At 47.0% G+C, this 22,341-nt stretch overlaps 1 protein-coding gene across 1 annotated transcript in view; it reads left to right on the top strand.

Annotated features, from left to right (window-relative positions):
* Positions 1-22,341, top strand: part of Plxnc1 (plexin C1) — a 157,806-nt gene that overhangs the window by 99,564 nt on the left and 35,901 nt on the right. The window contains exons 12-21 of the mRNA XM_021175323.2: positions 70-169; positions 3,294-3,497; positions 3,766-3,951; positions 6,101-6,203; positions 9,524-9,625; positions 9,934-10,037; positions 14,052-14,090; positions 14,334-14,458; positions 16,210-16,408; positions 20,445-20,591. Of these exons, the coding sequence (XP_021030982.2) occupies positions 70-169; positions 3,294-3,497; positions 3,766-3,951; positions 6,101-6,203; positions 9,524-9,625; positions 9,934-10,037; positions 14,052-14,090; positions 14,334-14,458; positions 16,210-16,408; positions 20,445-20,591 (1,309 nt within the window). The remainder of the gene's footprint in view (positions 1-69; positions 170-3,293; positions 3,498-3,765; positions 3,952-6,100; positions 6,204-9,523; positions 9,626-9,933; positions 10,038-14,051; positions 14,091-14,333; positions 14,459-16,209; positions 16,409-20,444; positions 20,592-22,341) is intronic.

Genomic DNA, 22,341 nt, shown 5'->3' with positions numbered 1-22,341 from the left:
AATCAGTTAATAGTTTGGTTTGAAATCGTGAACGCCGGTGGCTCACCCTTGCCCTTCAATCCTTTGTAGCGGTGGGCAAAACATAACCATCATGGGCAGAAATTTTGACGTCATCGACAACCTCATCATTTCACATGAGCCGAAGGGAAACGCAAACGTGAACATAAATGTAAGTTATATAAACCATGGGGGGGTATGTTTCATTTCTATGACTTCGGCATTATAAACTTTTGCTTTCTTATGATCTATACTGTCTCTGCTGTAACAGAAAGATCTCATTCTTGGAGTTATTTGGGGTTGCCACACAGAGGAACCAGAAAAGAATTTCATGTGATAAGACCTGCCATGTTCTCCTCGAGTGACGCATGTGGCACGTTGCTTTAATCAGATAACACTTCTGAATAGGTGTGAAAGTCGTTGTGGATGGTTGGGGTGCTATGTACAGAGCCTGTGACAAGTATGTGATCCAACAGCACCAAAGGAGGTCGGGGACCTGCTGAAGTAACATTCCTTTTCTTGTCATTGTCTCTTGGTCCTGTGGCCACTGTCTTCCGTCCCTCCCACACCATGCTTCCCCATCCCCAAACTGGGAATTGTCTGGCCCGTGTAAGGGTTTAGTTCTCTGAGAAGAGCCTTGACGTTCTCATAGGAACCTTCAGGGTGAAGCCATGGGTGTCTGTGAGGAGGGGCTAGGTACACTGTTGCTTATAGGTGCTTCTTGAATGTTCTTCTGTTTCCTTCCTCCTTTTCTCTAGTGTAAAGGGAACAGCCATTCTGGGCCTCAACCTGACCACTTCCTGCCAAAGCCAGCAGTGCTGAGGGTGGCTAAACACTTTGTCCTACTTGCAACCAGTAGATGTTCATGCCTGGAAACAGGAGGCATAGCACTCCATCTTTCTTACGGCCTTGTCCAAGACACATGTCCATCCACTTCTGGCACACTTCCTGGCCAGTTCCCAGCCTCACACTGAGTCTGATTCTGGCCATTTTCCCGTGATGGAAGCCTGTTCAGTTGTGTAGTGGCCCTTGACCTGAGGGATAGCCTGAGCCAGGAGACCTGGAAACACGGTCTCTTTCCCAGAATATGTCCCTTTTATTGAGCACCTACTATATGCAAAAACATTTTTTTTTTCTGGCTGCAAGAACAAAGAGTAAATGAGCTCTGCCCCCACAACACCCACCCCCACCTTCATGAAAGGAGATGGCAGATCTGCACTGGCATTGGACACTGGCAGCACCGTTGGTGACAAGTGCCGGGTCTTCCCGCTCCTTCCATCTCTCATGAGTTCAAGAAGCCATGATGTGTTTCCCAGGGAAAGCATGAGTGGGTAGGGCTGAGACTAAGCCAATGGAGTACAGTGGAAAGGGCTAGACCAGCAAGCGGGCAAGGAAGCAGGGAGGTGATTGCAGAGCACAGAAGGGGGTATTCACCTATTCTAGACCTATTCTAGACCTATTCTAGACTAAAACACCATTCACGTTTGCTTTGTTGGAACCTTAGAGGCTGGGTTGGGATGGGTGATAGAGATGGCTGAAAACCATACAGGGCCATGCAAGGGGGAATCATCCCCCAATACGGCTCTTCATTCCAAGACATCACCCCTGGCTCTGTAGGCAATGGGGGCAGGGAGGTCTTGGGGGTCTTTGGCAAGGAGTGGCATGAGGGTCATTTTATCCGCGGTGCCTAGGGTAGTTTGGAGAGGATAGTTAATGAGGATGCTCACACAGATGTCCAGGCATGGCTGGGACAGGTCTAAGTGTGACTGAGACACCACCAGATAGATGCCTATGGAGCTCTCTGCTGGAATGCCATCTGCAGAGTAGGTCTAGAGGACTGGTGATAGTGAGGCTAGTCATTTCAGCATCCCTGTGGGGATGTGGGGGTGGCCATGTAGAAGAGAAAGCACCAGGGATGAAGAAAGCATGTTTAGAATCTGCTCGCAGCTTTTCTTCAGGGGTGAGGGTGGGAGAGTCAAAGAAAACGGAATTGACCAGAGACAGTCACCGAGAAGCTGTCTTTAAAATAAGGGTTGGTCCCCACACAAACAGGCTCAGTCTTTGGGGTAAGGAGCAAGGGTGACCCTGTTGCTGGTCTTTCGTTTAGGACGTTGGTGTTAAGGAAGTAGGGATTGTGGTCCAGTGGCTTTTCATCCTATCGCAGAAGTGCTAAGGCAGGAAAGAGGGTTGGAATTTCAGAATGTATTCAGGATAAAGAGTGGTGTTCCTACTCTAATGTGGCCACCTAGGTCCTCTGTCCACCCATCCTTAGCTCCAAGGTTACAGAAAACAAAGAGAGGGAATGCTTCTCCCAACTTGCTTGAGTATTAATCCCTTCTCCCTCCCAGTCTCTCTCCCATCCTCTTTATCTTACAACGTTAAGGACCGAACCCAGGACCATGAGCATACTAGGGAAGCCCTCTGCCACTGAGCCACAGCCCCGGCATGCCCTCCCTTGAGTATCTGCCAACCTGTCCTTACATTGTCTGCAAGGTTTCCCTGCCTGTCTCGCTGCTCCCTTGAACATGGCCATGTAGTTGTGGGTTTTCTTTGTAAATAAACCTGTTCACAAATTGGGTCAGGCTTTCTGCCTCCATCCCGTTTGCACACCCCTCATGTCTTAGGGGACCTGTTGCTGTTCTTAAGCTTTTCATTTTCTGCTCTTTACTGTTGTGCCTGAAAAGCTGCTTCCTCTTGCTGTGGTTAGGGACTTCTCACAGGGAACCTCTGCCGTAGCTTCCCCAACTTAGGGACTCTCTTGCTAGCCTTCTGCAGAGGCTCTTTTGACACACAATGACTCAACCAAGTGCGGGCAAGTTAGAAGCCGGCCTCGGCTCTCAACTCCCTTCCTAAAGTTTCCGGGACTCAGCCATGCAGGATTGAAAGGCACCTGAGAGCTTTGAGCCAAGCCTTCCTCTTTCCCAGCCTGCTTCTCTTTGCAGAGCCTCCCTGTGCCCCCCATGTCATCACCCAAGAGCTTCTCTGAATGCCAGTTATGTCAGTGATGCTCTGCGTAGAGGATGCTCGCTTGTGCAGAATACTTCCTGTGTGCCCATCAGACCCTAGGTACTTTTACAGATGTAATCTCATTCACAGTAGCCAACATTTAATTGAATGATTTTTTTTTTTAATCTCTGCTCATTTCATTTAGGGTTAATTCAATCCTATGAGATTCATAGTGTTGCTGGCCTGGTTTTACAGAGGGGAAGAACAGGCGTTCCTCGGAAGTTGCCTGGGTCACTTAGCATTTAGAGCTGGGGTCCTCCCGTACCTGATAGGCTCTTTCCTGTCTCCAGGTCTCTGAATACTGTGCAGCAACTTCCTGCAGGTTTCTAGCTCCTAATTTAAAGAGCTCCAAAGTGCGTACAAACGTGGCGGTGAAGCTGAGGGTCCAAGACACCTACTTGGACTGTGGAACCCTGCAATACCTCGAGGACCCCAGATTTACAGGGTACCGAGTGGAGTCAGAGATTGATACAGAATTAGAAGTAAAAATTCAAGTATGTATGTATGCATCTTCCTTCCTCCCTCCCTCCCCTCTCTCCCTCCCCTCCTTCTCTCCCTCCTCCTTCGCCCTTCCTCCTTTCCTTTCCTTTCCTTTCCTTTCCTTTCCTTTCCTTTCCTTTCCTTTCCTTTCCTTTCCTTTCCTTCCTTCCTTCCTTCCTCCCTTCCTCCCTTCTCTGTGGGCTGTTCTTATCCCTGGTCTGGAGAGATATGTGAGTTTCCATGCATGCCCTTAGTTCTTCCTCTTTGTCTTGTTTATTGCAGAAAGAAAATGACAATTTCAACATTTCCAAGGATGACATTGATATTACTCTCTTCCATGGGGAAAATAAACAATTTAATTGCAGTTTCGAAAATATTACTAGAAACCAGGACCTCACAACCATCCTTTGCAAGATCAAGAGTATCAAGAATGCAAACACCATTGCCAGCGCCTCTAAAAAAGTCCGCGTAAGTCACCCGCGCACCCCGCCTGCTGGCTTTATCTGAGTCTCTGTAATTGCCTTACTAACCCCCAGGTTGGAGTGGAATCTCTCACAGATCTTTAGATTCCTCTCTTTAAATAGAAGAAGATCGACAAAGCTGATACTGCAAGCCCAAGCATAATTCCAACCAGAATAGCAGGCAGAGCCATGCCTGTGCTTGTTGGAACGGCAAAGCACCGAACACACCATTGTCTATAATCCTAATGAGCCTTGATAGCTTTTGTTCTAGCTGTGCATTTATACCATAGCATCTGCAAGCCGCATCTCCAGATCCACTGATGACGATGACCGAGCTCGCTCTCTCTCTCTCTCTCTCTCTCTCTCTCTCTCTCTCTCTCTCTGAATGCAGAGGTGACATGTCTAAGCAGGAACCCAAAACACCAGCCTCTTAGGCATAAGCAGGGCGGGTGGCACAAGCCTCTGCCGGCAGCCCAATAATCTAGGGTTTGAGAGTGGCGTCCGCCAGCCTGGCTGTCCTTTCCTGCAGCGGTCACCGTTTCCTAGATGTGCCCAAGGATCCTCTGAGAAGAGAAACATACAGGGTAGTGTTTACTCTGTCCAGCGTAAGCGGCTCTGTAAAGTCTATTAAAAAAATATAATAATACTCTGCGAGTCAGGGGACGCGGCTCAGTGGTAAAGTGCTTGCCTGTGGTACCCAAGGCTCCAGGCTTAATCTCCAGCATTATAAGAAAAAGAAGAGCAACCATTTCCTTTGTAGTAAAAAATAATTGGCTAAAAGACAAGAGAGAACATTTGTACTGGGAGGCAGGAGTGAGGGTGTGCTTGAGTCCCAGCTGTGGCCCTAGGTAAGACATCTGGCTTCCCCCACCCTGACCCTTTCGTTGTTTATCATGTTGGCAAGAGAGGTAGCAAGTAGCCATCACGAAATGAGCAACACCAGGAACCTGCTTGCAGTGCTCGCTGGGTGTGGCACATCCAGGCATCCTTCCATTTGCGGCAAAGTTCTCAAAGCACCTGCACTGGGATTCAAACCCGGCAAAGCAGAAAGCAGGCAGAAACAGCTGCCTTGCTGGAGAGTCCCAGTGAGAGCATGCAGTGAGGAATAATCTTTAGGGAAGACTATACGAAGTGGGAGGAGAAAGTAAACTACCTAGGGATGTCTTTGCACCTGATGGTGGAAAAGTTTGCCTGGAGAGGCGACATTAGAATGTGGGCCTCCGGGAGGAGGAGGAGGAGGAAGAGAAGGAGCCACGGACAGACAGAGGGAAGCATAGGCTCCGAGTGTCCTGAGGCAGAAACCTGCTGGCTAGGTCTGGTCTGAATGAGGTGGGTCAGCATGGTTGGAGTGAGGGGCCCTTCCCAGGAGGTTAGAGAGTTGATGGGGAGGGCCAGAGATTATTAGGGCCTTTAAGGCATTGCTAGAGGCTTGTGCTTTTGATTCTAGGCAGCTGCTAGAGAGAGAATGAGAACAGAGATGGTGTGAGCTGACCTATAGGAGAGAGACTGTTGGCCTTTACCTACCCATAGGCCCTTTCAACATCCATGTCAGAGATGACAGAATGAGGCCGGGTACAGACTAACTTAAGATCCTGCAAGGAGAGAAAAGCTGGACCGCCAAGACCTGCCATCACCCCAACCATTTCGCTTGGTGCTTCCATGGGGCAGCTCGGGTTCCAGGGAGCCACAGGTGCCTTAGCACTTGTGTGTGTGAAGATGAAGCATTTTTTTTTCCTTTTCAAGTTTAATTGCCAAGTTTTTCTTAGCCCCTGACCCTTCAACCTCCCCCCTCTCCCCAAAAGGCAGAAAACAGAAAAGACCTTCAGGGATCATGTGGTGGTCAGCTTTGCCAAACTAATTTTCACCTGAGAAAGTGACATTCAAAACCTTCCTGACTGGAAGCACCAGTGTAGGAGAAAGAGAAGTGTAATTGCGCCTGTAGAGGAAGGCTAGGAGCCGTCTGCCCCTGTGTTAGCCCACCGCTGCACTAGTAAGGTTCAGGACAAAGAGGGCCAGTATTTAAAACCTACAGGTCTAGTCCGGCACACCTACAAATCCCACCTGCCTTCCGTGTCTACATCTTGGGGAAGCTGACAGCGCGCATGCACATGGTGCCTGGTGCCACTGGGTCTAACGGTACCAATCTGTCCCATCAGGTCAAGCTGGGAAACCTGGAACTCTACGTGGAACAGGAATCCGTTCCTTCCACGTGGTATTTTCTAATCGCGCTTCCAATCTTGCTGGCCATTGTCATCGTTGGTAAGTGGCCCGTTCCATTTTGCCCAAGACGTTATTCCCCAAGGCTTCTCTGTGGGCAGGCAGACCTTCAGCTTTTGGGAACTCTCTGTTTCCATTAAATATGAATGGCTGAAAGGCCAACCCAGAATGTTGAGAAGTGAATAACAGGTGGTCTGTGGCTTCTCTAATGAGTTTTTCTGGTGCTTCACTAACAAAGAGCGAGATTGCAAGATGGTCCCTTGATGTTTGAGAAGTATTGCACTGATACCCCACGTCTTTGGGATTGTTTTAGAAACAAGTCCATTAAAGGCTCCCAGAATGTGGTCATCCCATCTCATCCTTGGCTCCTCCCCACCCCCTGCCCTGCTTTCCCTGGGAAAGTCAGGCTTTGCACGTGTGTCTGTGTTATCTGTTCCAACATGCCCTGCTTCCTATGGACATGGAAGTACCATACTGACTACCAGTGGGCAAATCTGACCTATTTCTTGGGTCCTACGGCACCGTTTTGGTTTTGTTTTGTTTTAACTGAAAAAGTTGACATCTAAAAATTAGGTAACTCACCCTTTAAATTTGTGTTGAGGGGGGCCAGAGAGATGACTCACCAGTGAAGATATGCTCTTCCAGAGGTCCTGAGTTCAGATCCCAGCAGCCAGATGGTTCCCCACAACCATCTGCAGTGGAATTTGATTCTCCCCTACCCTGCACATGAAGAGAGAGTGCTCGTATATGTTAAGTAAATACATCCATTTTCTGTGTGGACAGTGTGAAAGGTCTAAACTCTGAGGTCCCAGTTTTAGCTTGCATTCGTTGTTGGAGCTTGGCAATGGCTATTCCTTGAAGACAGGGTGTTCGCCCTCTGGGTTTTCACCATAGTCTCTCCATCCCCTAAGGTCTCCACCCACCTCTATAGCTGGTGCCTGCAGCTATTTTGTTTATGACCTTTTCATTCTGTTTCTTCTCCTTCTTTATCAACAGCACACCATGTTTGTTGATTAACTACAACATGGCGCCTTTCTGACACCGTAGGGCATGGAGGCAAGGGTCGGCATTGCTGTGCTGTGTGTCTTCACACCCCCTTCTTACTCTCTTGTTTCCAAATCTGTTTTCCTTGTTTCTTCGTTTGTTTTCTTACTGAACATTGGATGAGATGTTGGTGACTGGGTCCGTCTCTGCTTTGAGAGTTGACTTAAGGACTAGTGCTTTCTTTGGGCAGTTGGCACTCCTGGGACGGGAGATATACATTTGTAAAGAACTGGCTCCATGAAATGAATTTTCCTATGTTGCTTCATCAGTGATTATTTGGGGTATTTTTTTATGCTTTCCCCAAGTTGTCTACCTCTGTCGTGTATCTACATTTTAAAATTTGACTTGGCATTTTCATAAAGTCCTGGCTGATATGGGCTTCGAGAAGATTGCTTGTATAAATGCTGAGCTCTGATTTGAGCATCAACTGCTGTCAGATGTGTTCAGATCTCTCAGCCTCGCCACATAGTCATGTCCACTTTGTGACTCCCGAGAAACCTCTGGTCTCTTGTTGACTTTGTAAGAAGTCATTTTGTCCTTTAAGGTGATTTGTTTGAATCTGTGGAACCTCTCAAAACCATCCCATTGTGACTCATTCTAGGGAGGCATGTGTCACGGCAGCTCTGGTAAATGTGACCTAGTCCTTCAGTCATGTCCTTAGTGTAAATGCTAGATGCACCTAGCCTGAGCCTGCCAACAACAGAGCCAGGAAACCAACCCTGCTGTGTGGGTGCTGCAGCTCCCTTTACATTCTGAGTCAGGGTAGCTTCCTGGGGAGCCACTGCCCCAAATGAAAAAAGGGGTTCTCTGGTTGGGTGAGTTTGAGAATCAGCTCTCTTGGAAATGCTCAGTCCCGGTTATTGTAAGTACGGCTGAGATGGTGAAGAAGTCTAGGGACGACTTCTGTGTAATTGTATTGAACAGTGTTTGTTTTCTCTCTGTGTCTCTGTCTCTGTCTCTCTCTCTCTCTCTGTCTCTCTCTCTGTCTCTCTCTCTGTCTCTCTCTCTGTCTCTCTCTCTCTCTCTCTGTCTCTCTCTCTGTCTCTCTCTCTGTCTCTCTCTCTCTCTGTCTCTCTCTCTCTGTGGTGTGACATACATAGGGGTGCCCAAATACCATAGGACTTGTGTAACAGAGGACAAATTTGTCTGTGTGTATGTGTGTGTTGTGCCCAAATACTACTGCACACATGGAACTGGCAAAGGATAACTTTATGTTGCTGCTCTTCACCTTCCACCCTTGTTTGAGAAAGGGTTTCTTGTCCATACCCTGCATACACTGGGGTAGCTAGCCTTAGGATTCCTGGGGCATCTCTTGTCTCCGCCTCCCATCCTGCTGTGGGTGTGTCTGGCTTTACACGGATCCCTCAGATCGTCCTATTTGGATGGCAAACACTTTTCCCCCAACCCCTTTTGTGTAGTATCTGTTAAAAGTTGAGATCCTTCTAGGCTCATACGAGAGCTGGCAATCGTTTGTTCCTCCGGTCGATGTGATTCCTTGATTTACTGCCTGCAATCTCTTCTACATCACAGCTCTTATGGATAAGGCAGGCAGGCACAGAGATGCTAAGGGATTTGCTCAGGGTCACACAGGTAGTAAATGAAACGACAGAGCGGAGATATAAACCCAAGCTCCAGGATTCGTTGCACTGACTACTCAAACAGCATGGTTCAGAGCAAGGTGATGTGGACACAGAGGCCACCAGCTATGGGGGCTCTCCATGACTTGCCTGTTACATCACCCCTTCTTAAACGGTGCAAGTTAGGCTCCTGCGTCGAGGAGGGATCTGCAGCAAGGATGGATCTGTGGTTTCCTTCTGCGTTTGCAACACTTTTCGTTTCTCCAGATATGATTAGAGATGTGGGGGAAAAGAATGAACCATCCATAAATCGAGTGGCTGGCTTCAGGGAAACTTGGCCTGTTTCCTTACTTTCTAGCCAGTTGGGATCTTTGGTTCCAAGTGAAGGTTATTTGATTGTGTTTTCACTTTAAGATGAGTGGAATTTTTTTCCCCGTTACATTTAACACCTTCCTCTTTAGAATGACCTTTATGGAAATGGCCCTTTAATAAGAATCCAGCTTTTGTTTTTCATTTTGTTTTTTTGTGGCATTGAGGTTGGAACCCAATCTCAATGGAACATGTTAGGTCAGTGCTCTGACACCGCACAGACCGCCCCCCTCCCCTAAAATAAAGTTTTTACATGCTCTTTTCAATGCATAATTCTCCATCTCTCCTCCCTGTTTCTCTCCCCCCACCCCCACCCCCGTTTTCATTTCTGTGTTACTGCACCAACCTGACCCAGAGTCTCTGTCCCCTCAGTGGCTGTGGTGGTGACGAGGCACAAATCCAAGGAGCTCAGTCGAAAGCAGAGCCAACAGCTGGAGCTGCTGGAGAGCGAACTCCGGAAGGAGATCCGTGACGGTAGGCTCTGAGACTCTGCGCGTAGCAAAACAAGCCCTGCTCACTTTTATTTTAATTTTTGCCCTTATGTGGAAACTGCCACATAATGAGAACTGATTGTGTAGTAGAAGACAAGCTGAGCAGCAGGGCCTGGGCCTGGGCCTGGCTTTGTGTTCTATTTCGGCTCTTCTCTGCAGCCAACCAAGTAATTATCTATTGTTTCTTCTTTAATGAAAACCAAGGTCATACTCTGTGTTAGACACAACAGCAGAGGATCTTACCCATTGTTTGCAGAGTTAAAATATTGCTCTTGGGATTCTGTGTTGCAGGCTTTGCCGAGCTCCAGATGGATAAATTGGACGTGGTTGATAGTTTTGGAACAGTACCCTTCCTTGACTACAAACATTTCGCTCTGAGAACTTTCTTCCCTGAGGTAAAAGAACATTGATCATCGTCCTCAGGCTGAGCCTTGAATAATAATGCGACATCTTGCCTTAAGTCCGGGCCGAGCAGGGAAGAGGATAATTATTAATTGCATTGATTAGGGTAGAGGGCAGCAACAGGCTACTGGCAATTACTCTTTCCCTGGTAAGGAGTACAAGTTTAGCGTGATGAGTTTTGCCATATATATATATATATATATTCTTTTACTACCAGCTTCAAACTGACTCCGTAGCTGGGAAGTGAGCTAATTCATTTTAAAATCAATAAATTGTGGGCTCGCCAATTTGTTGTGTTTATCTGCCTGACTTGCACTGCTGCTCCTAGATTATTCGCTATTATTTCTCCATTGGAAACGAAAAGCAGGATCAGCCAAACGGGGAGAAATTGGACACGCAGGGAATCTGAGCTGATGGCAGGCAGTTTTAGCCATGTGAAGGGTTTATGGTCTCTTCTTTGACAGTTTTTCTGTTAGGAGATCAGTTTGCTTGTTTAATAGATATAGGTGTCTGGAATGAGCTGTGAGTGGTTCTAGCGCTTCAAGTGTACAGAGAGCCCTTTGGGTTGGGGTGGGTCTCAATTCTGTTCTGACACCCCCATTTCCCCACACACTCTTCAGTTACCTCCCCCCACCCCCACCCCAAGCCTTTGGCAAGAACACTCACCTATTCTGTCTCACCACGCCATATCCTGATACCTCAGCTCTGCCATATTGCTCTGCTGGTCCCAGAGAGATGCCCTCTGAATTAGAGTTCATTAGTTCCCTCCCATATTCAGATCTGGGCCAGTCAGCAAAGTTAGAAATCTCTTCAAACCAAGGAAGGGGGTTGTATCACCGTGCCAGAAGTACCTTGACTGTTTTTGGCCAGAAGCCTAGGAACATAGGCACATGTGGATAGCAATTTCTAGTGTCTCTACAAGTCTTGCAATGGACTTATATATATTTATCATATATATATGTATATATATATATGTATGTGTTTATGTATATATAAGTATATATATATAAGTATATATATATATATAAGTATATATATATATATATATATATATATATAAACACACACAATACATACACACACAATACATACACACACACACACACGCACACACACATAGCACTGTCAGGACGGCTAGACATTGCCACAAGATACCTGCCATATGTGGGGATCCAAGCCTTGGTGTTATAAATCAAGAAGGCTACAAATAAGACCAGCTTTCTTACTTATCCTCCAAGAATACCAGGCACCAAGACCTGCTGCCTGCTGCCTCATCCATTTGCTGTACTTGGGGGAAGGAGGGAAATTCAAGTCCCTGAGTCACAGTGATACTCAGGGCCTCTGAGAAGCTTGCATCTCGAGCCCAGTTTCCCAGTTCTCTGAGATTCCCCATTAAGAATTTAAAAGCAATAAAATAACGGAGATTTCCAGCATCCAGATGAGTACTGTGTGGGCTTTTACAGTTAATGATTGCCCTTGAATGCTGAATAGCATAATCTACGGCCTGAAAAGGAAATTCTCCTATCTTCTAAAGTCAGCAGTCAAGGGCAGGGCGGACTGATGAGTGTCAAGGAACACCATTGCGAGCCGAGTGTCTCAAGATGAAAGGAAGCCCCCAGAATAGCATGGCATTATCTTAGGAGAAGAGAATAGTGGCAAGGAGCCCAACCGATTTAACTCAGGGTTCAGTGTGGTGCTGAATGGCAAACAGAGAGTCCTAAAGCCAGGAGTCATTAAGACAGAGGACCCAAGTGGAAACCAACAGGGATCTTTCAGAACTCTTTGAAGGAAATCTAAGTCAAAACCGAGTTTATACTAATAAGAAGGGGGGTGAACCCCAAGACCAGGCTGCTTGCTATGGTTGACCAGAGCCAAATCCTTGGGCCTGGAGCTTGGGTGTCTGAGAAGGCATGATGGATGATCAGTTCTTCCAAGACAGCAAAGGAAGAGGTGGCCAGGGTGTGGCAGCTCCAGCTTTGCTCACCTGCCCTTTAATACAGTTCTTCATGTTGTGCTGACCCCCAACCACAAAATTATTTTTGTTGCTATGCCTGTAACCAATTTTGCTACTGTTATGAACCTTGATGAAATACTTGATATGCAGGATATCTGATGTGCAACCCCCCGTGAAAGGATTGTTCGACCCCCATGAAGGGGCCTTGACCCACAGCATGTGAATCGCTGCATGGTGTATATGTGTTATTGTTGTCTGAGACAGGGCCCCAGATGGCACAGGGTGACCTCAAGTTTCCAATGTCATAAAGAAGGACCCTGAACTTCTGGTGTCCTGTAGATAGACTGATCTCTGTTTTTCTGAAAATAGAAAACACAGGATAAGCAGAATATCTAATCTCTTGGAAGAAGGAAATTTGAATGAGGAGGAGAAAAAGTTTTGAGCCAGGGAGCAAGGATATCACTTCCCAGCAGAAGGTATCACTTCCCAGCAGAAGGTCAGGAATGAATTGTGGGGTCATAAGAGGGCTCAGGGGGTAAAGGTGCTTGCCGCAGTAAGAGTTCAATCTCCAGGACCCAAAAGTTGTCCTCTGACACACACACACACACACACACACACTGAGCATGGCCCTTCCCTCCCCTGTAAACAAATGTAATCACAAAAAAAAAAAAACTGTTTAAACTGGACATTTATATGAAGTTAAGGAGTAGACCAAAATAATTTGAGATCTTCTGCTTTGGCTAACAAATTTGAAACCATGAAATGAGGTTCTCTGCAGGAAAAATATACTTTATTAAGATACAAGCTTTATCCAAAGTTTAAAGTATGAGAGAGAGAGAGAGAGAGAGAGAGAGAGAGAGAGAAATCTGTTTGATGTTATGATTTTACTTAGTTAATTCAAACTATTACCCAATATGGTTTTACATTACAATCTTTGGGCATAGTCCATGTTAGTAATTTCAGACTTTGGGAGACAGAAACCAGAGAATTGCTGTGAATTTGGGGCCAGCCTGGGATATAAAGTGAAGTCCTGTCTCAAAAACACCCAAAATAAGTAAATAGAATAAAATGCAATTCTTAATTTCGGTAAGATTAATGAGACATTAAAAAAAAAAAACCTCAAAATGAAAAGTTTAAATTTAGGATCCACATAGCATAGTATATCAAGACATGTATTTTTTTAAAGTAGAGATAAAACCCTCAGTCATAGTGGACACAGAGCACTGTGTGCTCAGGGCTCCCGAATTTCATTTTTACAAGAAGCCTGTGAGGTGGGAACCATTGCCTCCCTCCATTTCACAGATGAAGGAAGTGGGACACAGAGGTTAAATAACCCATGCATGCTCATGTGGCCAGTACATGATAAGCCCGAGCTGGACCGCTGGTAGTTTGGCTCTAAATTCCGTGCTTATGCATCACATGTTCTGCCCATTTCTTGAGGATGTAACGTAGTAGGACAGTAGATGCTACCTGGCTATACCACATCTAAGAATGGCAGAACTGTGTGAGCCTCACGCTTAGAGGATGGTCAGCGCTGTGTGAGCCTCACCCTTGGAGGTCAGCGCTGTGTGAGCCTCACCCTTGGAGGTCAGCGCTGTGTGAGCCTCACCCTTGGAGGTCAGCGCTGTGTGAGCCTCACCCTTGGAGGTCAGCGCTGTGTGAGCTCACCCTTGGAGGTCAGTTTCATGATGAGAGGTCTGACGTTTCTATAATCTTCCACCACCAGGTTTTTTGTTTTGTTTTGTTTTAACTTTTGAGTCAGTTCTCTTTTTAAAACGCAACATAATCTACCAAAAAAAAAAAAAAAAAAAAAAAAAAACAGTCTATGCCGATGACAATTCTCAGAGGCTTCCAGAGGCCACGGGTGTTTTTTGAGAGCATGGCAATTATTTATTATGTCTTGGAGGTGGCACAGCGAGCGCAGACCAAGGGCTCTTCAGATTAGCAAATAGCACCCCTGCTTTATTAGAACGGACTTGGGTATTGTAACGAAAATGCACTGTTCATTTCCTTTTGAATGTCATGAATAATAAAAGTGTCTCCTTCCTCTCAGTCAGGTGGCTTCACGCACATCTTCACTGAAGACATGCACGTAAGTCTCTCCGTCTTCACTCTGTGCTCAGTGACTGTCCGCTTATCATCCTTACTGTCACCACCATTGTTAATACTTTGAATTTTTATTGTGGGCATGTTTGGATATTAAGTAACCCGTTGTCTTGGGAGACCCATTGTGGCTCTGCTTTCTAAGTTTCTGCTTACGTATGGTCCTGAGCTATAGTATCTTCCGTACGTGTACACTGTTACATCATTGTTGTTTACTCATCACCTCCTCCAGAACAGAGACGCCAATGACAAGAACGAGAGCCTCACAGCCTTGGATGCCCTCATATGTAATAAAAGCTTCCTGGTTACCGTCATCCATACCCTGGAGAAGCAGAAGAACTTCTCAGTAAAGGACAGGTACCTGTTTGTTCCTTTGTATTTTGATAAGCACTTAGACAGAGACGTGAAAACCGAAGCACCCGCCAGGTATGATGGCCCACGCCTTTAATGGTAGCATGCTGGAGGCCAAAGCAAGTAGAGCTTTGTAAGTTTTTGAGACTGGCCAGGTCTATGTAACAAATTATAGGCCAGCTAGGGGCAAGCAACAACCCCAAGCTACTTATTTTAGCTTTGTTTTTTCCCCTTATTTATTTATTTATTTATTTATTTATTCATTCATTCATTCATTCACTTCACATCCTGATCATAGCCTGCCCCCTCCTAATCCCCTCCTCTTACAGTCCTTTCCTATCTTCCTCTCCTTCTCCTCTGAGAAGAGGGAGGTCCCTCCCTGGGTACCTCTGGCACACCAACTCACTGCAGCACTAGGCACATCCTCTCTCACTGAGGCCAGACAAGGTGGCCCAGTTAGAGGAACAGGATCCACAGGCAGGCAAGAGTCAGGGACAGCCCCTGCTATAGTCGGTGGGGGACCTGTATGAAGTCCAAGCTGCACATGTGCAATGGTAGTAGTGTCAGGGACTGGCTCTTGTTCTGCTTGCAGACAGAGCCCAGCATGGCTGTCCGATGAGAGGCTCCATGCAGTAGCTAAGCAAAACAGATGCAGAGACATATGTACAGGGGGCCTAGGTCCACCCCGTGTATGCTCTTTGGTTGGTAATTCCATCTCTTGGAACACCTAAGGGCCCAGGTTAGTTGACTCTGTTGGTATTCATGGGGTATTCCTATCTCCTCCAGGTCCCCCAATCCTTACCCAGGCTCTTCCACAAGATTTCCTGAGCCTCACTTGATGTTTGGCTGTGGGTCTCTGCATCTGTGTTGGTTAGCTACTGGATGGAGCCTCTCAGAGGACAGCCATGCTGGGCTCCTGTCTGCAAGCTGAACAAGAACCAGTCCCTGACACTGCTACCATTGCTTTAGTTTTTGAAGGGCTGGGTATCGAACTCAGAGCCTCGGGGATGCTGAGCAGGTGCTTCACACTGAGCTACAGACCCAGCTCTCAAGCTCCTTGCTCTTAAACCTCTCCCTGAGCCTCAGCGGGCCCTGTCCCAGTGGGGTTGACAGGGGGTTTATACAGCCATGCTTTCTGCAACTCAGATCACACCAATAGAACCCAGTTCTGTCTTGAGGGCACACATACATACACATATCACCCAGTAAAACCCTGACAAAAACCCCAACACCAAAAAAGAAAATTCTCAACCAAAAAAAAAAAGCAGAAGTATTATTTTTAATTTTGAATTTTAAAGAAATACCCTAAATTTTTTGGAAAAGAAACTCACTTCTTGTTGGAAAAAAAAATTAGAAACTGACTTGTTTGGTTGGTTTGTTTGTTATTTCATGTACCCAGCAGGCTGGCCTAAAACTCCCTTTGTAGCTGACATGACCTTGAGTTCTTGATTCTCTTGCCTCTCCCTCCATACTGCTGAGATGACAACTGTTTGCCACCACAGCCCATTTTTGCCCTTCTAGGGATCAAAACCAGTGCCCCATGGACTAGGCAAGCAGTTTTACCAACCAAGCTATGTGGTGCTTACACCTGGTGGGAATCTTATGCCACAAGAACTGAAGGGATCGGAACCTAAACAACAACAACAAAAAATAGTTCCTCAGGAGACAATCCCCCATTGCCAGCAAGATTCCACAGAAATCAGACAAGTCCTCCTGAGTCCAGGGCTAACGGCTCACCAGGCTCTATTTTTAAACAGGTGTCTCTTTGCCTCCTTCCTAACCATCGCTCTGCAAACCAAACTGGTCTACCTGACCAGCATCCTGGAGGTGCTGACCAGGGACCTGATGGAGCAGTGCAGTAATATGCAACCGAAGCTGATGCTGAGGCGCACGGAGTCTGTGGTGGAGAAGCTCCTGACGAACTGGATGTCTGTCTGTCTCTCCGGTTTCCTCCGGGTAAGTGTCACAGGGCTCTGCAGTGTCAGACGTAAGACAATAGGCAATTATTTTTAGCCCACGCTGGTGTCTTTGTGGAGCTAAGTCCAGAATGCTCTGTGCCGTCAGCGTTTAATTGAACTTGATCGTGGGTCTTCCAGATTGAATGAAAATAAAAATTGTGCAGGTCTTGTTTGTTTATTTTCTTTGTTTGTTTGTTGCTGCTGTTAGTAGTCCCTAGGGTACATATAATTCACGTAGGGCCCTCTTGGGTAAGATTCTTATATTCGAGCTCATCTTCTTATCTTAGTTAACACCCTTGATCCTGCTAACCTATGTAGGAAAACGTCCTGAGACCTGAGACTGTTTAAAACGCTGATGAGCTCAAACTGTTCTTGAGTCCTCTAAAGAAAGCATGTTGGAAATACTCATTACTCACTGGCACACTGGCAGCTAATGACGGTCCCTTCTTCCCAGGAGTTCAGCAGGAAAGCAAATCCCCAAAGAGCCTTCTGTCCTCCGAGGTCACTTTCTTGAAGTGACTATGGCATATGGTTGAATTTCATTGAACCTTCGAATCTCTCAGAGTCCAAACTTACTATGAGCATTGGAGCCCAGGGCTGGGTCTGGAGTTAAGACGGCTCCATCGCTTCTTGGCATGTTACCTGTGGAGTTGACAAAAGATGAATATCATTGGGCTGTTTTGAAGCCCAGATGAGCAGGAGTACACCATTTGCTCAGCACTGAGTAAGAACCCCATAAATATTGGCCATTATTATAAAATATTAAAATGAAAATCAGGGTGTTTCTGTTGAACACAGTCTTTGTTCATCGCTCTGAGGCCCTGGGATGGAGGAAGGTTCTTATCCATCTTTAATTTCACCAGCCGTCCAGATTCCAGCAAAACGGCATAATTGTGTATTTGCAGCTTGCTTCAAAATCTAATTAAACCCTGAATAAGATACACTGTTATGCCACAGGTTTTAACAGGGCTGCTTAAGCTGAGATCCACAAGCAGCACTTTAAATTAGACTGTGCCTAGTTTAATGTTTAATGCAATCTTAAGAGTAGATACGCAACATTTAAAAAAAATTTTTTTTAACTGACTTTTCCCACTCCCAAGGCAATGGCCGTTTATTAAGATTAATGAAATCTGCCTCCTTTTCTGTTCACTTGGTATACATCATCTGCTCTGGGGATGTGTCAAGTGGTTATTTCTGGAGAGAGCTGCCTTTGGGCCTCCCTGCGGCTGGGTGGGCGGCTGCTGCTGAACACAGGTGCTAGACCCTCTCCCAGGTTCCCAGGTCTTAATCCTCAGCTGACCCTAAGTCAAAAGCCCTAGAATAGCATCTACCAATCTCTTCTCTAAAAACACTGTGGCTAATGTGTACAATGCTCTGAGGAAACAGAAAGCAAAGGCGCACCCTGAGGTTTTGTTAAAACCAGTAAGCTTGCTTGCTATCTGAGTCCATTCCCCAGCGCCCCAGCCCACCCAGCTGCCTGAGTCCTCAGGGTTAGCGTGTTCACGTGTTCACTGTGGACATTGTATCATTTTGTTGCTTGTGTGTTTCTGGCTTGGTGTCCATTCACTGGTAAGTCTTCTGGTTTGAAATTCACTCCCAGCTCTTCCCTACCAGGAACTCACAGGAGCTGCTTTTAGGCATGAAAGGGGAGAAGTGTTCAGAAAAATCTGGGCTCCAAGCCCAAGCAGCCCCCTTGAGCAAAGCATTCTGGGTCAAGATTTCTTCTCTGTGCTGATTCAAGAGTGTGTGGAACACTCGGTGGTGAGGGGGTGGGGGGGGGGGGAGAGCGGCACAGTGCCCAAGAGGAAGTGGCAGCCAGCCAGTCCTGGGCGGGACTTTCACTTTCAGTGGAAGAATCCCTCCAGTTATCAAGGGGCTCGGGGGCCTCCTCTTGCCCTGCTCATTGATGCTAAGCAGGTAGCAACCTTCAGGTAAGATCCCTTTCCAGACTCCAAGGCCTGGTGGGGACAGTTATGACAGTTGACATCTATTAAGCAGTGCTGTTGGCTATACACCAGACATCAGGCCAAGAGCTTGGATTATCTTTTTTCATTTAACCCTTAATGGTCTGCAGAGGTAAGTGAATTTATGGTTGTTTTGCCTATCGGGGCTCAAGACAGACAGAGTAGATGTGATTCTGTAGGTCCGAGGGTAGCGTGGATGGTGCCAGCCTCTGAATGAGCTGATAGTCAGCTCTGGTCTGTCATCTAAAGAGAGAAGGCATGTCCCCCAACAGATGAGACATACAATTCCTTGTGTTAGTTGACGACAAAAAAAAAAAAAAAAATCTTGTGGCCTGGTGGTTTCCTAGGCTAGTCACACATCAGTGTCTCTGGAAAGGTTTTTCAACCTGCCTCTGCTACCGAAATCTAGGTTGAGTAGGTATCTATGTGGCACAGGGTAGGGGACAGGCACCTAAGTTCTTAGGGAGATCCTCAAAAGATGCTGGAGGTGACTCACTAGGGCTAGAACTGAGGGGCAGTGTGAAGCTATGTGTCACCAGCTCCATTTGGGGAATTCTGGGAAATCCTAACTAGAGAGCCCTTGAGCCAGTGGCTATTCCTCTGCCCAGCCTTGGGGGTCCTGGCTGGCCTCTGTGTCAACCAATGTGGCCAACCCAGTCCTCACACAAGGGCCCTTGGTGTGTCTCTGCCATGTGTAAGAAAGGCAGAAGTGAGGCTCTTAGGTTTGTGGTCAGGCCCTTACCCAAGGGGGTGGACGGAAAGCAGATCGCGGTGAGATAACGAACCATGAAATAAAGGAAGTTTCGTATGAGAACGAAATGTCAGGTACTGGTCCCCCTTGCCCCACCTTGGAAACTTCTGAACATCCCCCTCTCTGTCCCTCATCAGGAAGAGGCTACTCACTACTCGGGGAGTTGTCAGCAGAGGGGAGAGAAGCAAAGAGAGGCAGGGAGGAAGTGGACCAGGAGAGGTAGAGGGTGGTAGGAGACCAGGGGAGGGACCTGTGCTTGGAGGAAGTACAAAGGCAGAGACAGGGGTGAGCAGAGGGGGTAGGGGAGGCCCCAAAGGGCTGTGGGTAACCCTCCTGTTCAAAGGAAATCAGACAGAGAGCCAGAGGGATGCTCCTTTCGAAGCTGAATTAGTTAGCTCTGCAGATGAACTTGGTAACATGGGGGCTCCAATTGGAGCCATGTAACTACTGTTTCATCTTTACTAAGGCACTCTGGCTTGGGTGGAGCCTCCCCCCGCCCCCAGGCCTAATGTCCATGGATCCTGGAAACCTCATTGTTTAGGGGGAACCGAAACTGCCCCAGGGCTGCATGCCTCAGCCTATGGCAGGAAGCAGAACGCAGCCTATACCTGAACTACCCAATGTCCCTTTGAACATAGTGGCTTCTAATCTGGGCCATCAAAACCCCCTCCCCCAATTCAGTGGGACGTGTTCACAGGAGAGGGCTGGAGACAGGGACCCTGGGACCAGCCTTAGAGGTTCAGGGAAGGGAATACTGCCCATCTGACCAGTGAACGGTGCAAGAGGTGTCTGAATGATAAGGGCCAAGGGCTGGCACATGGGCAGGACAACAGGCTGCCAACAGCTGAAGTGGAAGCCACCTCCATCGCTAAAAGCAGTTGAACACTGACAGGCCACCCTCCACAGCAAATGTTTAAAACATTCTTGCATGAGTCCCTGTTGCCAAGACTAAGTGTGAAGCACTTTTTATTTTCTTAATGTCGCTTATTTTTGGTTTGCAATTAAACGGGAACGTAAACAAGGTTATAACTCTACCCCCGTGAACTGCTCTTAGGCACCAGCCTACTGATGAGCACAAGTCTGCCAGACAGGAACTTAAACATGAAATTACGGGGGGCCTCTACTGGATACCTCCCATAGTGTTGGGGGTAGGGTGGGGCTCGTGCATGTGCATACTGTGCAAGAAGGAGTTTCCTGGGTGATGTGCTGCGCATTTCCACAGGCTTTGCATGTTGACTATGAGAGAACACTGCTGCCTGTCACTCGTGGTACTACCGTGGGCTTCAGAGCTAACTGTTGCTTTTGCATCTTTTTCCAAGGAGACTGTTGGAGAGCCATTCTATTTGCTGGTGACGACCCTGAACCAGAAAATAAACAAGGGTCCCGTGGACGTCATCACCTGCAAAGCGCTGTACACCCTGAACGAAGACTGGCTACTCTGGCAGGTCCCCGAATTCAACACCGTGGTAAGCTTGCCCAAAGCGCTCCATCCGGACCCAGAGGTTGGGGGTTGGGGTGGGGGAAGTAGGTGGGTCCTCCTGACTGTGGGAGGCCCTGGGGCATCCACTTAATTGAAAGCAGTAGTTGATAAAATATTAACACGTGTTCGCATAATAGATTTTAATTTCTTGGGTTGGGGAGGGAAGCGCCGTGACGATGCCTGGGATACTCGTCAATTTCCAAAGGTTTTAATATTGGGATTGCTTATAGCTTTGAACATCGTCAAAGGAAATGCAAACTGCTCCCTATTCAGCACTTATAATTGCAATCAGAATTTCTCAAATGGCTCTGCTTGGGGAAGACAATGTGTGAAGAGATATTTCAACCCAAATTGAGGCCGTCTTATTTTAGACCGATAACACAAGACAAACTTTGCTGTGTTCCCCATGCAACACGACGCCTCCCTTTATTATTTCCATGGATTGGTTACAAATGTTTGCTGTCACGCACTTAATGTACTGTGATCTCATAGATATTTTTAGAGGAATGCTGTAGATCGCTTCAGCAGGGTGACGGGGCTAGGCTGCCTGAGAGTTTCAAAAACTGAGAGCTTCCTTTTAACCCATTCTGGCTCCAGCCGCCCTCAATCACCCCCAGAGAAGGAGACAGTACTTCGGGGCCTTTCAGGAGTTTTGTGGCAGAAGCCCCGCATGGAACATGTCTTCCATATGGCTCAGGAGCTTTCGAAGCTTTTCCATCATCGTCAACTTGAGGAAAGGCTCTGTAGCTTGGGTTTCACTTTTAGCTCTATGGAGACTCTAGACTTCTTTACCATCTCATTAGTGGACAGGGAAGAAGTAGATTCCAATGGGATTCAGGAATTGCTCACTGGAGAGCTCAGACTCCTGTGGCTTTGCTCTGGGTGGTGAGTCCTGTGCTATCATTCTAGAAGAATTCACTCCCTAATTGAAGAAGGCACCACTGTGCTGTGGGTCGTATTATGGTTATGTCATGGCTGTGGATGCGGAGGAGCCAGGAGATCAGCTGTTTCCAGTTTCTTTCATCTGTATGTAGCATCCCCATGGCTGTGTGCTCAGCAGAGCATGGTTCCTGTGGATGACTGTCAGCACCTGTGGGGTAGGGCAGTGTTCTCAGGCTTTAGCATGGTGGCATTGGGGCCCGGACAGTGTTAAACACCCATTGTTAGGTGACCCTAGATCCAAGTCTGGGGTATGACTTAGGGTTTGCATTTCTTTCAATTTACTCTTTACAACATTTATTTATTTTTATTTGATGTATATGAGTATATGAGTATCTGCCTGTATGTATGAGTTGCCATGCGGGTGCTGAGAACTGAACCTAGGTCCTCTACAAGAGAAGCCAGTGCTCTTAACCACTGAGCCATTTCTCCAGCCCAGATTTATTTATTTTTAATTACATGTATGTGTGTATGTGTGTGTGTGTGTATGCACATGAATGTAAGTATATATATGAGATCAGAGGTATCAGATTACTCCAAAGATGGTTGTATATAACCCAACAAGAGTGCTAGGAACTGAACTTGGGTCCTCTGCGAGAACAATGCGTGCCCTTAACCACTGAGCCCTCCAGCCTTAGGATGTGCATGGTTAATATTCTCCTCAGACACTACTTGAGAACTGTTGGCATGGGGGTTAGGAGCCTGGGTTCTGGAGCCAGGCAGGTTTGAACCTTGCCTCTCCCACTGGCTAGCTGTGTGACAGTGCTTGAGTCTCTTCACTTGCTATGCCTTCTCGG

Source organism: Mus caroli, unplaced genomic scaffold, assembly GCF_978045245.1.
Source record: "Mus caroli unplaced genomic scaffold, Mus_caroli_1 scaffold_9, whole genome shotgun sequence".
Lineage (NCBI taxonomy): Eukaryota > Metazoa > Chordata > Mammalia > Rodentia > Muridae > Mus > Mus caroli.
The sequence above is the reverse complement of the archived record's forward strand: the minus strand, read 5'-3'. Positions and strand labels throughout refer to the sequence as shown.